We start from the raw sequence: 16,405 nt of genomic DNA on the forward strand, positions 1-16,405 counted from the left end.
CATTGGGTGGCACAGGGCAGCCCGGTGGCGCAGTGGTTAGCACTGCAGCCTCACGGCGCCGAGGTCCCAGGTTCGATCCTGGCTCTGGGTCGCTGTCCGTGTGGAGTTTGCACATTCTCCCCGTGTCTGCGTGGGTTTCGCCCCCACAACCCAAAAATGTGCAGAGTAGGTGGATTGGCCATGCTAAATTGCCCCTTAATTGGAAAAATGAATTGGGTACTTTAAAATTTTTAAAAAAATCATTGGGTGGCATGGTAACACAGTGGTTAGCACTGTAGCCTCACAGCACCAGGGTCCCAGGTTCAATTCCCGGCTTGGATCACTGTCTGTGTGGAGTCTGCACGTTCTCTCTGTGTCTGCGTGGGTTTCCTCCGGGTGCTCCGGTTTATCCCACAAATCCCGGAATACGTGCTGTTAGATGGATTGGCCGTGACCAATGTGCAGGGTTACGGGAATAGGATGGAGGCGTGGGCTTAGTTAGGGTGCTCTTTCAGAGGGTCAGTGCAGACTCGATGGGCTGAATGGCCTCCTTTCGGTTAGCTGGTGGGCTGGCTGATTATTTCAGGCTGTGGATCAGACACTTGCAGTGAGGGGGGGGTGGGGCTGGGAGTGGCTGTTAGCGGATATTTAAAGGGGGAAGGTTTTAAATTGTTGGCTGTTTCTAACTCTGCTGATCTGGGAAGTTGAATTCCACGTGACTCCACCCTCCCTGGGGATCCTGCCCAGGAGAAGAGCCGCTGTTCTGTAATCATTTCACAGCCAATTGGCTGTTGATACGTTGGGGGCAGGATTTCCATCCATCAGGGATAGGAAGCCCCCTCAAAAATATGCCAACCAATCAGAGGTTGACAGCCCTGTCCAGTACCAATAGCTCCAATGGGAGTGATGGTCAGAGTGAGTACTGCACCCACGGTGGTGAGGTGAACTGTGCTGCATTGGTACTTGGTAAGTGTCTGGGGGTTGGTGAGGGGAGTGAGGGCCAGGGGTTGAGAGGCCATGGTGTGGGGGGGGGGGGGGGGGGAGAGGCACCTGAGGGGGAGAGTTCCCCTTGGGGTGGTCCTTTGACAGACCCCAAGGGCCAATGAGGTAGGAGCCTCCATTCTCTACAATCAACATCCAAGCAGCAAAACCTCCAGGACTGGCTGTCTGGCTTGGGGTTCTCCCACTATCAGCCCTGGCAAGGGCAGGGTGAGGCATTAATTGCCACGTACGGACCTCAATTGGCCCACTGCTAGCTGACTGGCAACCTGGGCCACCTCAACCACTGGTACAATTGTGGTGCAGGTAGTAGAGGGTGGATTGTGCAGGAACTGAACGCCCGCTGGATTTATCAAACCTCTTTCGCCTTCAAAGCCAAAGCCACTGTAGCATGTGGGTTGGCCGAGTTTGCCAAGGGGGTCCTAGTCTATCTGTCAGTGGATAATTGGAGTTCTATCTGGTGTGTTTGGGAGTGAGAATCGCTGTGTAGTATGAGTTTGATGAGGCAGTGTCGCTCCTGCAGGGTTTGTGACCTGACCCTGATCGGGACACTGCCTGACCTTCTTACAGTGACACACTCTAACTGGATGGCAGGACCACACACACACAGAATCAGACAGAGGAGGAGCAACATTCTTCACATCCTGGGAAAATCCTGAAGGAGCACATCGGCAACTGAGGAATATAGCCTGCTGATTGGAGGAATTTGTGATTGGAGAATTGAAGGGAAATTGGCAAAAAATTGAAGGAAATTTGAATCAGTATTGGGTCAAAACATCAGTCCCTCAGATTCAGAGCAGTGGATTGTGGGAATATGGCAGCCCAACCTAGCCGATTGCTGTTCTGGTATAAGATCCATTTTGATTGCTTTCATTGGCTGCTATGATTCAGTTTGAGTTGAATTCAGAGTGTCGGAGATTGTTTGCCCTTGATTGATTTGTATTCCAGCTCTTGACTTTAGGATTAATTTGTTTTTTTTTACAAATTTAGCCTTCAAAACATTATTTACGGGGATGTGTCACCCACTTGTACAAAAAACATTAAAACTGCTCCATCCTCGGTGAATATTTGGATCTTTGCCTTTGCGTCAATTGTATTTTATACATATCAGGAGAATGGAGCAAAATGTTAAACAATTATTGCACCTCTACTCTTTACAGATGGTGTTGGTATTTTGTTGTTCAACAGTCCAAGTCTTTTAGAAAGGGGTAGAAGTTGAGTCAGTCTTTGGCTGCCTCAGTCAGACAGCGGTCAGTGGCATCACTACACTCCACCTTTAACTTCCGAGTCTTTCTGGGATTGACCCAGGAGTTGTGTATGATTGTCCCACTGGGAGCAGGGTCCACCTGCAGAACGGACACAACGCGCTTCTTCATTTTGGTTTTGAGGACTTTGCGGAGTTTCTGCCTGGTGAAGGCATACAGGAGAGGGTGAAAGATGGTGGTTCCATAAGCCATCACCAGGAAGCAGATCCTCAGTTTCACCAACCAGTCACTTGGTCCCAGGCATAAAATGAGAAGATTGACGACTGAAATTGGTGCCCAGCAGAGCAGGAAGGTGGAGATGATTATCAGGGACATTCTGAAGACACGTTTCTGCCTTTCCCGCCTGTCTCGGTGGCGTTTCACAGCTCGACGGAGAGCAATAATGACCGACACCGAGGCCTGAACTCCCATTGGCATAGGGGTCTGACTGACTGGCGCTGGGGTCAACCTCTTGGTCTCGTACTGGCTGCTCAGGGAGGTCGCTGATTTCTTCTTCTTCCTCTTCTTGTTCTTGTTTTTGTTTTTGCGTTTTTGACTCCGTGTGAAGTGGGACCCAATGCGGATGTTCAGGGCTTGGAGTATTCTGCTGTACGTGACCAGCATTACTGCCACAGCCACAAAGAAGCAGGGAATCTGGATGAAGAGGTGATAATACATCCCCAGTTCCTTGTGGTATTCATTGACACTAACACAGAGCAGTGTTCTGTTCTGCCAGGCTGTACTGTGCAGTGAGTCACCAAAGAATTCCACCTCAATGAAAGGGACAAAAAACACCATCAGCGATACCACCCAGACCAAAGTCAGCAGCAGGATTGTCCGGCTGGGTGTGAGGACTCTATTGGCCGGTTTCACCGAGATGTCGTACCGATCGAGGCTGATTACCAGGACGTTGACCGCTGTGGCAATGCTGGTAAAGGTGACACAAGCTTCGTGGAAGCAACAAATCAGAGCCATGTTTGCCTCCAATGGAATAAGTACAATCGCTATGGTGAATGGGACACACACAAGGCAGATGATGATGTCCAGTACGTGGAGGTTCATGGTAACAATATTGCTGACTGAATCCACCAGGTTAGACTGCATGCAGTACAGTATGAGCACAGTGAGGTTACTGCTGAACCCCAGGACAATCTCCAGCATCAGAAAGCTGGTCAAAGAGATCTGGAAGCTCATTGGGTAGGCGACATACCAGCCCTCGTTCAGAGCAGAACCATCTGTGGTTTCCAATACACTTTCATCATTATCCAATTCCATGGTTGTATCCATCCTGAGATATCAGCATAGTCCCAGAAATGGCAATGCTTCTCGTTTCACCTGGAACAGACAGGAAGCAAAGATCAAATTTCAACTAACAACAGGTCCATTCCATCAAAATACCATTTCATTTTTGTGATTCCCTCAATTCCTATTCCCACAAACACCAAGGGCTGAATTTAGACATTGGGAGGAATGTAACACTGTCAAATGGTTTGTCTGTTACACATCGTATTCGGATGTTACACATCCATTTGGACAGAGATAAGGAGACATTTCTTCACCCAAAGAGTGGTGAGCCTGTGGAATTCATTACCACAGGAAGTAGTTGATGCTAAAACTTTGGATATATTCAAGAGACAGCTGGATATAGCACTTGGGGAGAATGGGATAAAGGCTATGGGGAGAAAGCAGGATTAGGCTATTGAGTTGGATGCTCAGCCATGATCGTGATGAATGGCGGAGCAGGCTCGAAGGGCCAAAAGGCCTCCTCCTGCTCCTATCTTCTATGTATCTATGTATCTATGTATGTATCGATGTATGTATCTTTGCAAGATTCAATCCCATTGAGTTATTATATTATTATAGAAAATATAGAACACACAGTGCAGAAGGAGGCCATTCAGCCCATCAAGTCTGCACCGACCCACTTAAGCCGTCACTTCCACCCCATCCCCGTAACCCAGTAACCCCTCCGAACCTTTTGGACACTACGGGCAATTTATCATGGCCAATCCACCTAACCTGCACATCTTTGGACTGTGGGAGGAAACCGGAGCACCCGGAGGAAACCCATGCAAACACGGGGAGAACGTGCAGACTCCTCACAGACAGTGACCCAAGCCGTCTGCATTTAGTCTCCCCAATGTAGAGGAGACGGCATTGTAGCAACAAATACAACATGAACATGTGAATTTGGAGCAGGAGGAGGCCATTCAGCCCCTCGTGCCTGCTCTGCCATTCAATCAGACCATGGTTGATCTGATTGTGGCCTCAATGCCCCATTCCCACCCACCCTGATAACAATGGGTCACCTGGACTCCACACGTTCGCTCTTTTCTCTCCCTACAGATGCTGCCAGACCTGCTGAGATTTTCCAGCATTTTCTCTTTGGTTTCAGATTCCAGCATCCGCAGTAATTTGCTTTTATCCAGGTGACTGATGTTTCAGTGGGGAGCATTTTGGGCTTATCGACCATAATTCCAAAAGATTTTGTGTCGTCCTGGATAAGGACAAGAGTGGCCTGTGGGTGAGGGTGCTTAATTGGGCAAGGGGCCAATTACATCCAAATTAGACAGGAACTGGGGAATGTGGATTGGGAGCGGCTATTTGAGGGCAAATCCCCCCATTCCACCCCTTCCCCCCTCCCCACCCCCTCCCTTCCCCCCTCCCCACCCCCTCCCTTCCCCCCTCCCAACCCCCTCCCTTCCCCCTCCCCCCACCCACCCTTCCCCCCTCCCTACCCCCTCCCTTCCCCCTCCCCATCCCCCTCCCCACCCCCTCCCTTCCCCCTCCCCCTTCCCCACCCCCCTCCCTTCCCCCCTCTCCCTTCCCCCTCCCCCCTCCCCTCCCCCTCCCCTCCCCCTCTCCCCCTCCCCTCTCCTCCCCCCTCTCCCCTCCACCCACCCCCCTCCCCTTCCCCCCTTCTCCCCACCCCCCTCCCTTCCCCCCCTCCCCACCCCCTCCCTTCCCCCCTGCCTACCCCCCTCCCTTCCCCCCTCCCCCCACCCACCCTTGCCCCCCTCCCTTCCCCCCTCTCCCCTTCCCTCTCCTACCCCTCTCCTCCCCCCCTCTCCCCTCCACCCACCCCCCTCCCCTTCCCCCTTCTCCCCCTCCCCTTCACCCTTCCCCCCCTCCCCTTCCCCCTTCCCCCTTCCCCCCTCTCTCCCTCCCTCCCTCCCCCCCCTCCCCCTCCTCCCTCCTCCCCTCCCCCCCCCTCCATCCCCCCCCTCCCCCCCTCCATCCCCCCCTCCCTCCTCCCCTCCCCCCCCCCCCCCCGGGCTGCTGCTGCTGTCGGCCTATTTCCCTACCGTTCCCCCAGGAAGTCCAGGAAAGGCTGCCACCGTCTAAAGAACCCCTGCCCTGATCCCCTCGGGGCAAATTTCACCCTCTCCAATTTGATGAACCCAGGCATATCATTGATCCAGGCCTCCACGCTTGGGGGCCTCGCATCCTTCCATCCTCTGCCGGGCTACTAGGGACGCAAAGGCCAGAACACCGGCCTCTTTCGCCTCCTGCACTCCCGGCTCCACTGCAACCCCAAAAATTGCGAGTCCCCAGCCTGGCTTGACCCTGGATCCCACCACCCTCGACACCGACCTTGCTACCCCCTTCCAAAACTCCGCCAATGCTGGGCACACCCAAAACATATGGGCGTGGTTCGCTGGGCTCCCCGAGCACCTAGCACACCTGTCCTCGCCCCCGAAAAACCTACTCATCCTTGTCCCAGTCATGTGGGCCCTATGTAGCACCTTGAACTGTATGAGGCTAAGCCTCGCACAGGAAGAGGAGGAATTCACTCTCTCCAGGGCATCCGCCCACATCCCCCCTCAATCTCCTCTCCCAGCTCCTCTTCCCATTTACCCTTCAGTTCCTCCACCGAGGCCTCAGTCCCCACAGAAATGAAGGATAGAAATGGCAGCATTTGGGAACCATGGACGACAAGGGAAATTGTAAGCTTAGTCAAAAGGAAAAAGGAAGCAAACGATAGGTCTAGGCACCTAAAAACTGACAAAGCCCTTGAGGAAGGAAGTTAAAGGTGGAATTAGGAGGGCTGAAAGGGGTGATGACCATCTTTAGGAAACATGGTCAAGGAGAATTCCAAGGCTTTTTATGCATTTCATAGATTATATGTGTTTAATTTCATAGAATCTACAGAGCAGGTATATTAGTAGCAAGAGGGTAGCAAGAGAAAGAGTAGGCCCACTCAAGGACAATGGGGGGACTATCTGCGTGGTACCACAGGAAGTGGGTGAAATCTTTAATTGGTACTTTGTATCGGTATTCACCAGGGAGAAGGACAGGACGGATGTTGAGGTCAGGGATAGGGCGACAAAGAAAATTGATGAGGGAAGGGTTGTGGATGTAATTTATATGGGCTTTAGTCAGGCGTTTGACAAGGTCCCACATGGCAGAAGACAGCGAGTGGTAGTGGATGGAAAGTATTCCACCTGGAGGTCGGTGACCAGTGGTGTCCCGCAAGGATCTGTTCTGGGACCTCTGCTCTTTGTAGTTTTCATAAATGACTTGGATGAGGAAGTGGAAGGGTGGGTTAGTGCTCCAATCTTCACATCTATTGTTTTTCTCAGCCAATTTGTAGGTTCTTCATTGAATCGAATATTGGGCGGGATTCTCCGACCCCAGGCGTGGTTGGCACGGCGCCGGTCAGGGGTCGCTCTACGCGGTCCCCCCGCCGATTCTCCGCGCGCGTTGGGCCGAGTGGCCGCCGAGATAGGCTGAGTCCCGCCGGTGCCGTTCACCCGGTGCTACCCGGCGGGACCTCAGCGTTCATCCTGCGGGGGGGCAGCCTGGTGGGATCCGACCCCGGGGGGGGGGGCCTCCACCGTGGCCTAGCCCGTGATCGGGGCCTACTGATCAGTGCGGCGGCCTTTCCTGGTGGCGGGCTACTTTACTCCGCGCCGGGCCCCTGTAGCTGTCCTCCATATTACATCGGGGCTGGCGCGGAGAAGGAAACTAGCGCCCATGCGCAGACCCGCGGTGCCCGTTTGACAACGGTATTGGCAGCTGGAGCTGTGTGAGTCACTCCAGTGCTGTGCTGGCCTCCTGTGAGGCACAGAATCGCTGATCCTGGGGGCCTGTTAACGGCGTCAACACTTAGCCTCAGGATCAGAGAATCCCGCCCACTATCTCTAATTTCCCCGTTAGGACATGGATTGGCAACCTTTCCTGTTTTACTTTTCAATTTGATACTATCTTGAACTTGTTCAGTTAGCCACGGATGGTGTGTCCTGCCCTTAGAGTCTTACATTCCCACTGGAATGTATCTTTTTTAGTACTCTGAAATATTTCTTTAAAAACTGCCATTGAATTTTTGCTGACCTATTCCTTAACCGAATTTCCCAGTTAACTTTAGCCATCTCTGTCTCCATGCCCTCATAATTGCCCATGTTTAAATTTAAAACACTCGTCTTAGAGCCACTCCTCTCTCCCTCCAACTTTCTGTGAAATTCAATCATATTATGATCACTGTTACAAACAAAGAACAAAGAACATAGAACAATACAGCGCAGGAACAGGCCCTTCGGCCCTCCAAGCCTGTACCGGTCATGATACTCCTTTGCCAAAACTCTCAGCACTTCCTTGTGCCGTATCCTTCTATACCCACCCTATCCATGTGTTTTTCAAGATGCCTTTTGAATGCCGTTAATATATCTGCTTCCATAGCCTCCCTTGGCAACGCGTTACAGGCACCCACCACCCTCTGTGTAAAAAAACCTGCCTCGCACATCTCCTCTAAACCTTACCCCATGGCCCTTAAACCTATTCCCCCTGGTGACTGATCCCTCCACCCTGGGAAAGATTGGCTGCTCATCACTCTATCCTTGCCCCTCATAATCTTGTAGACCTCTATCAGGTCACCTCTCAACCTCTACTTTCTAATGAAAACAGTCCGAGTCTATTCAGCCTCTCCACATAGCTAACACCCTCCAGACCAGGCAACATCCTGGTAAACCTCCTCTGCACCCTCTCCAAAGCCTCCACATCCTTCTGGTAGTGTGGCAACCAGAATTGTGCGCAATATTCCAAGTGCAGCCTTACCAAGGTTCTATACAACTGTAGCCTGACTTGCCAGTTTTTATACTCGATGCCCCATCCAATGAAGGCAAGCATTCCATCTGCTTTCTTGACTACCTTGTCCACTTGTGTTGCCACCTTCAGAGATCTGTGGACCTGCACGTCCCGATCTCTCTGACTTTCTATATTCCTGAGAGTTTTGCCATTTACGGTATATTTCCCCTCTATGTTAGACCGACCATAATGCATTACCTCACATTTGTCCAGATTAAATTCCATCTGCCATTTCTCTGCCCAAGTCTCCAACCTATCTATGTCCCGCTGTATCTTCTGAAAATCCTCAACACTATCTGCCACTCCACCAACCTTGGGGCCATCCGCGAACTTATTAATCAAACCGGCTACATTTTCCTCCAAATCGTTTATTACAAACAACAGATAGACTCCCTAAACTTCCCATATTTATCCTTCGTTCTCTCAGGAACGTGGCTTTCCTGAATCCTAATCAACTGTCGCTTGAAAGAGTCCCAAATGTCCGATGTTGATTTACCCGCCAACAGCCGCACCCAATCCAAATTCTTCAATTCCTGTTCTAATGGGCTGGTTTAGCTCAGTGGGCTAGACAGCTGGTTTGTGATGCAGAACAAGGCCAGCAGTGCGGGTTTAATTCCCGTTTCAGCTTACCCGAACAGGTGCCGGAATGTGGCTTTTCACAGTAACTTCAGACTTGTGACAATAAAAGGTTATTATTATTATAATGTTATCGTAATTTGCCTTTCCCAAGTTTAGCATCTTAACGCGAGGGTTACCCTCATTAATTGTGGTCACTATTCCCAAAATGTTCCCCTACTGAAACCTCAACCACCTCATTCCCCAATTCCAGATCCGGTACTGCTCCTTCCCTAGTTGTACAATCTACATATTGTATCAAGAAGGCTTCCTGGATGCTCCTTACAAACTCTGCCCCATCCAAACCCCCAGCACTAAGTGAGTCCCAGTCAATATTGACCCTACCCAAAATCTGTCTACCTATCTGCTCCTCTCTCTCTCGCTGGCTGTCGGGGGGGGGCCTGTAATAAACCCCCAACATTCTGATTGCCCCCTTCCTGTTCCTGAGCTCTACCCAGATTGCCTCATTGTATGAGCCCTCCAACATGTCCTCCTGCAGTACGGCTATAATATTCTCCTTAACCAGTAATGCTATTCCCCCACCCCTTTAATACCCCCTCTATCGCTCCTGAAGCATCTATACCTTCCAACATTCAGCTGCCAATCCTGCCCGTCCTTTAACCACATTTCTGTGATAGCCACAGCATCATAATTCCAAGTGCTCTAAGTTCATCTGCTTTACCAGCTATACTTCTGGTGTTGATACAAATATACTTCAAACCACTGTGTTTAAGCAGACAGGGTGATGTTGTTCTCTTATTTTTGTTCTCTATTTCCCATTCGGTTATTACACCTTCTAAGCTTCCGTTCTGGTTGCCACCCTCCCGCATACTGGTGAAAATCCTCCCGAGTGACTCTCGGAAATCTCCCAGCCAGGATATCAGTGCCCCTCCAGTTTAGATGTAACCCATCCTTCTTGTAGGGGCTGGTTTAGCTCACTGGGCTAAATCGCTGGCTTTTAAAGCAGACCAAGCAGGCCAGCAGCTCGGTTCAATTCCCGTACCAGCCTCCCCGGACAGGCGCCGGAATGTGGCGACTAGGGGCTTTTCACAGTAACTTAATTGAAGCCTACTTGTGACAATAAGCGATTTTCATTTCATTGTACAGGTCCCACCTGCCCGGATGAGATCCCAATGGTCCAGAAATCTGAAACCCTGCCTCCTACACCACCAGTTTAGCCACGTGTTTAGCTGCACTATCCTCCTAGTTCTAGCCTCACTGGCACGTGGCACGGGGAGTAGTCCTTAGATTACAACCCTAGAGGTCCTGCTTTTTAGCTTATTGCCTAACTCCCTGAACTCCTTCTGCAGGACCTCATCACTCTTCCTGCCTATGTCGTTAGTACCTATGTGTACTACGACCTCTGGCTGTTCACCCTCCCCCTTTAGGATGTTCCGTGTTCGTTCAGAGACATCCTTGACCCTGGCACCAGGGAGGCAACACACCATCCTGGAGTCTCTTTCACGTCCACAGAAGCACCTATCTGTGCCCCTTACTGTAGAGTCCGCTATAACTATCACCCTCCTGCGCTTTGCCCTCCCCTGCTGAGCAACAGAGCCAGTTGTGGTGTCACTGTTCTGGCTGCTGCTGTTTCCCCTGATTGGCTAAATCCCCTCAACAGTATCCAAATTGGTATATCTGTTAGAGAGGGGGACAGCCACAGGGGATTCCTGCACTGACTGCCTGCCCTTTCTAGCGGTCACCCATCCGTCTGCCTGCACCTTGGGTGTAACCACATCTCTATAACTGCTATCTATGACACTTCCCTCCACCTGCATGCTCCTAAGTGCATCCAACTGCTGCTCCAACCGAACCACACGGTCTGTGAAGAGCTGCCATTGAGTACACTTTCTGCAGACTTAGTCGCCCAGGGCACATTTACCATGAGGTCATTAATTAATCTTCTTTCATTGCAATTACCTGCTCTCTGGTTGGTGCTAGGTATGCAGCTCTAAGGACCTATTCTGAAAACATTCCTGTGAACATATCATCCATGCTACCTTTGCCAATCTGGTCATACAAACATCTGGGAATCTAATTTTAAGGTTTGTCCCTTTGTTCTGGACACCATCAACCGGAAGATTTTTTTCTCTGTCTATCCTACTGAACCCCTTTATTTCTGAATGAAGAGACATCCTCTCAAAGCTTCTCATCTGGCACTCACCAGGGCAGATGCAAGAATGCAAAATTTCACAGGAACAACAATTTATACTGCATAAGATATGGAGTGCTGATTGGTTATCAGATTGGCTCTGATTGGTCAAGGTGTTGCGATGGTGAATGTTATTGTCCCCCATATAGTTATTTATTCAAAAAAGTTGTAATGTCTGGCTATTTTCCCATTGCCTACAGAGAGCAGGTCCCTGCATATGAATGTATCTAGTTCTAGCAAGCGTAAGTGATAGTTTGACTAATAATCTTAAATTGGTTGTTAGTGTGATTCTGAACACAGTCAGCATTGTTCAGCAAGTGCTGCCTAATTGTGAAATCACATCTAACATCAGACATTATCTGCGGGATTCACGGTCGGCAGGATCCTTCGCTTTGCCAGCAACACATACATGCCCACGGGTTTATCGACGGCTTGGGTGGACACAATGGCCGGCTGTGGGTACAGGGAATCCCATTGCTGGTGGGGGCGCTGTGCCAGAAAACCTGGCTGGCGGGACGGCGAATCCCACCCTATATTTTTAGGTTGGTTGAAAGTTGCCAGTAACCCAGCGATTGCAAACAGCTGAAGGGACATGTTGTTTGATACGGTCTACCTACCGACTGGTTCCCTTTGAAATACGGTATTCTTGTGGCTATTCTGATCAGTGCAAATGAAAAACTTTGACAGCATGTCTCTTTTTTAGCAAGACAAGTTCTGTGTTACTAAGCGACTAATTGAATCTTTTTAACATGTTAAACACCTGAATAAAGTCGACACTAGGCACAGAGAATTGTGGGTATTAAGCTTTCTTGTCGAACACTACCCTTTCTTCCTTAGAGCACCTTGTCAAGTCCATATCATTCTCCCAGTCCCTGTTTTGGAGGGTTAACTGAAGATTTGTGTTCACTTTCAAAATTCTTACATTTATTTTCTTTGCTTACAGCCTGAGATCACCAGTGCAGTCACAGAGATCGCAATCATTCTTTATCTCTGTGTTTGAGTTGCTTTTTTCCCTCGCTCCATCACAGATAGAATTGCCTCTTCAGTGGGCTGTTATCAACACTGCTCTCCTGACACATGACACTGAACAACTTCTAATGAAACATTGGCCTTTTCCCTGCAGATGCTCCCTCAGCTGATAAGTGGAAGCATCTGTTCCTGAATGGTCCCTGGGAATCCACTAAGCTGACAGTGCGACTGTACAACAATCGAAAGAGGTTGTCACATATTTAAAGAGACTTATCTCAATGAATTGCCTCTTTACCACTTCAGTTCTTTACCAAGGGCATTCACGCTCAGACTTAAACAGAGAAATTGAAGGCATTATCCACAGTAGGAAATTGGAGAGGAATGAGATAGAATTACATCAAACCGACTACCTGTGGCTCAGAAGGACAGTGGCCTCGATAGGTGATCTCAGTCTAGGGGACCGGCACTGCTCCTGGGCTGGAGGAGGTGAAGAATCAGCGAGGACCTACACTGTGGCTCTCAGGGGAATATCTGATTGTCTTCGGGTTGGGGCAGAAGGGGGTCTGTGCTCTCTACAATTACACACGGCTCACACATTTCCTGCCAATTGCTTCAGTTACCGGATGCAATTGTTTCTTAGGAATGAAGTAACCATCAATCGTTTTTATTTACACATTATCTCAAAAATCTTAATCAAAATATAATCTTGTAATGAAGATACCATCCAATCATTTCCATTTAAAGGTTAGTTAACAGTTTTGCAAACTTCCGTATTTTATAAGGCGTGTGAGAATATTGAGAGCCCCTCTCTCAACAGAGTGATGTTTCTCTCCTGGAGTCAATGGGATTGGGAATTGTTCAGAAAATCTAAACTTTTGGGATATTTGGAAAAGATGATTGAGCAGAAAATAATCCAGGTCTTGTCATCATTAACTAAAGCCCCATTTCCAACTCACAATTCCTCTCCGATGCCTTTGAACATGCTATCATCTTCTAGATTCAGGCTCAGTAATTGTTCTTGAGAAGATGGTGATCAGCTGCCTTCTGGAACTGCAGCAGTCCATGTGATGTAGGTACACCCACAGTGCAGTTAGGGAGGTTCGAGCACTTTTACCCAGCGACAGGAGATTGTTAAATAAGTTACAATCCCATGGTGTTCAGGGTAAGATCCTGGCATGGATAGAGGATTGGCTGACTGGCAGAAGGCAGAGAGTGGGGATAAAGGGATCTGTTTCAGGATGGCAGCCGATGACTAGTGGTGTGCCTCAGGGGTCTGTGCTGGGACCACAACTTTTAATGATCTGGAAGAAGCAACTGAAGGCACTGTTGCTAAGTTTTAAGATGATACAAAGATCTGTAGAGGGACAGGTAGGATGGAGGAAGCAGGGGTGCTGCAGATGGATTTGGACAAGCTAGGAGAGTGGGCAATGAAGTGGCAGATGGAATACAATGTGGAAAAGTGTGAGGTTATGCACCTTGGAAGGAGAAATGGAAGGATAGACTATTTTCTAAATGGGGAAATGCTTAGGAAATCAGAAACACAAAGGGACTTGGGAGTCCTTGCTCACCATTCTCTTAAGGGTAATGTGCAGGTTCAGTCGGCAGTTAGGAAGGCAAATACAATGTTAGCATTCATGTCGAGAGGGCTAGAATACAAGGCCAGGGATGAACTTCTGAGGCTGTACAAGGTTCTGGGCAGATCCCATTTGGAGTATTGTGAGCAGTTTTGGGCCCCGTATCTAAGGAAGGATGTGCTGGCCTTGGAAAGGGTCCAGAGGAGGTTCACAAGAATGATCCCTGGAAGGAAGAGCTTGTTGTTTGAGGAACGGTTGAGGACTCTGGGACTGTACTTGTTGGGAGTTTAGAAGGATGAGGGGGGAAATTATTGAAACTTACAGGATACTGCGAGGCCTGGATAGAGTGGACGTGGAGAGGATGTTTCCACTTGTAGGAAAAACTAGAACCAGAGGACACAATCTCAGGCTGAAGGGACGATCCTTTCAAACAGAGATGAGGAGGATTCGGCCCATCCATTCTGAACCGACCACTTAAGCCCTCACTTCCATCCTATCCCCGTAACCCAATAACCCCTCCAACCTCTTTGGTCACGAAGGGCAATTTATCATGGCCAATCCACCTAACCTGCACGTCTTTGGACTGTAGGAGGAAACCGGAGCACCCGGAGGATGTGGGCGGGAGGATGATGTCAGCGGGAGGATGATGTCAGCGGGAGGATGATGTGGGCGGGAGGATGATGTCAGCGGGAGGATGATGTCAGCGGGAGGATGATGTCAGCGGGAGGAGGATGATGTGGGCGGGAGGATGATGTCAGCGGGAGGATGATGTCGGCGGGAGGATGATGTCAGCGGGAGGATGATGTCAGCGGGAGGATGATGTCAGCGGGAGGATGATGATGTCAGCGGGAGGTTGTGGGCGGGAGGATGATGTCAGCGGGAGGATGATGTGGGCGGGAGGATGATGTCAGCGGGAGGATGATGTGGGCGGGAGGATGATGTCAGCGGGAGGATGATGTGGGCGGGAGGATGATGTCAGCGGGAGGATGATGTGAGCGGGAGGATGATGTCAGCGGGAGGATGATGTCAGCGGGAGGATGATGTCAGCGGGAGGATGATGTCAGCGGGAGGATGATGTCAGCGGGAGGATGATGTCAGCGGGAGGATGATGTCAGCGGGAGGAGGATGATGTCAGCGGGAGGAGGATGATGTCAGCGGGAGGATGATGTCAGCGGGAGGAGGATGATGTCAGTGGGAGGAGGATGATGTCAGCGGGAGGATGATGTCAGCGGGAGGAGGATGATGTCAGCGGGAGGATGATGTGGGCGGGAGGATGATGTCAGCGGGAGGATGATGTGGGCGGGAGGATGATGTCAGCGGGAGGATGATGTCAGCGGGAGGATGATGTGGGCGGGAGGAGGATGATGTCAGCGGGAGGATGATGTCAGCGGGAGGATGATGTCAGCGGGAGGATGATGTCAGCGGGAGGATGATGTCAGCGGGAGGAGGATGATGTCAGCGGGAGGAGGATGATGTCAGCGGGAGGATGATGTCAGCGGGAGGAGGATGATGTCAGCGGGAGGATGATGTCAGCGGGAGGATGATGTCAGCGGGAGGATGATGTCAGCAGGAGGATGATGTCAGCGTGAGGATGATGTCAGCGGGAGGAGGATGATGTCAGCGGGAGGAGGATGATGTCAGCGGGAGGATGATGTCAGCGGGAGGATGATGTCAGCGGGAGGAGGATGATGTCAGCGGGAGGATGATGTCAGCGGGAGGAGGATGATGTCAGCGGGAGGAGGATGATGTCAGCGGGAGGAGGATGATGTCAGCGGGAGGAGGATGATGTCAGCGGGAGGATGATGTCAGCGGGAGGAGGATGATGTCAGCGGGAGGATGATGTCAGCAAGAGGAGGATGATGTCAGCGGGAGGAGGATGATGTCAGCGGGAGGATGATGTCAGCAAGAGGAGGATGATGTCAGCGGGAGGATGATGTCGGCGGGAGGGAAGTTTGGCATTTATACACCTTTCATTACAAATATAAACTGAAATAATTAAACAAACAAACACATTAAAAGATTATAAACACAATTCCTAATAAGGTACTTGACAGTTATCAGCAGGTTTAACTCTCTCTGCAGATCGATTGCACCAATCAGTGAGTATCTTAATCTGTGAATGGTTTAAATTCTGAGATAGAGAGACTTTGTGCTGCATTAATCGCCGGTTTCTCAAAGGAAGGAGTTAAGTGTGTGCGAATTGTTTCGGTGTCAGGATGATGAATGACTGTTGTACTGTTGATGACATTTGGGGCAGTAAAGCAGGGTGTATATCACAATACTGGAGGCTGAAATCATTCCTGTTAAACTCAATCTGTCGCAGTCTGGGATATGGAGCCATAACTGAGTCAGGAATAAAGCTGCTTAATCCAGGAGTGAGAGCTAAAGGTCTGAAATGAGGCTCAACTCCTTAACCAGCTGCTCCATAACTGACATTACACACCATGGGGGACTCGCGCTGTGCACACACCTTCAATCTGCCCACAAAACTCACCTTCCAGTAATAGTGCGAGTTTGAGGATGTGGAGGGAAGTCTGGAAGCGGAGCAGAGAGGGAACAGGAAAGGACTGTCGAATGGATGTGACAGATTGAGGGTGTAGCAGTTATTTTGTTGTTCTAGTTATCTACAGATTCGGTTTAAATGTTACTGTCTCAGTTTAAGAATTTAGAACATTGTTGTCTTAGTACAAAATGACTGCCTAAAGAACCATGATGCACTTTTAAGGAATAGGAACCAGTTTCACTCAATCATGGCCAAGCGAACAGACAGTCACAATTCCAGATTGTTC

At 49.9% G+C, this 16,405-nt stretch overlaps 1 protein-coding gene across 1 annotated transcript in view; it reads right to left on the minus strand.

The window, feature by feature from the left end:
- Positions 1-415: 415 nt before the first annotated feature.
- Positions 416-16,405, minus strand: part of LOC119973860 (G-protein coupled receptor 22-like) — a 162,828-nt gene continuing 146,838 nt past the window's right edge. The window contains exon 2 of the mRNA XM_038812348.1: positions 416-3,557. Within this exon, the coding sequence (XP_038668276.1) occupies positions 2,199-3,509 (1,311 nt within the window). The 5' untranslated portion in view covers positions 3,510-3,557 and the 3' untranslated portion in view covers positions 416-2,198. The remainder of the gene's footprint in view (positions 3,558-16,405) is intronic.

Source organism: Scyliorhinus canicula, chromosome 11 (genome assembly GCF_902713615.1).
Source record: "Scyliorhinus canicula chromosome 11, sScyCan1.1, whole genome shotgun sequence".
Lineage (NCBI taxonomy): Eukaryota > Metazoa > Chordata > Chondrichthyes > Carcharhiniformes > Scyliorhinidae > Scyliorhinus > Scyliorhinus canicula.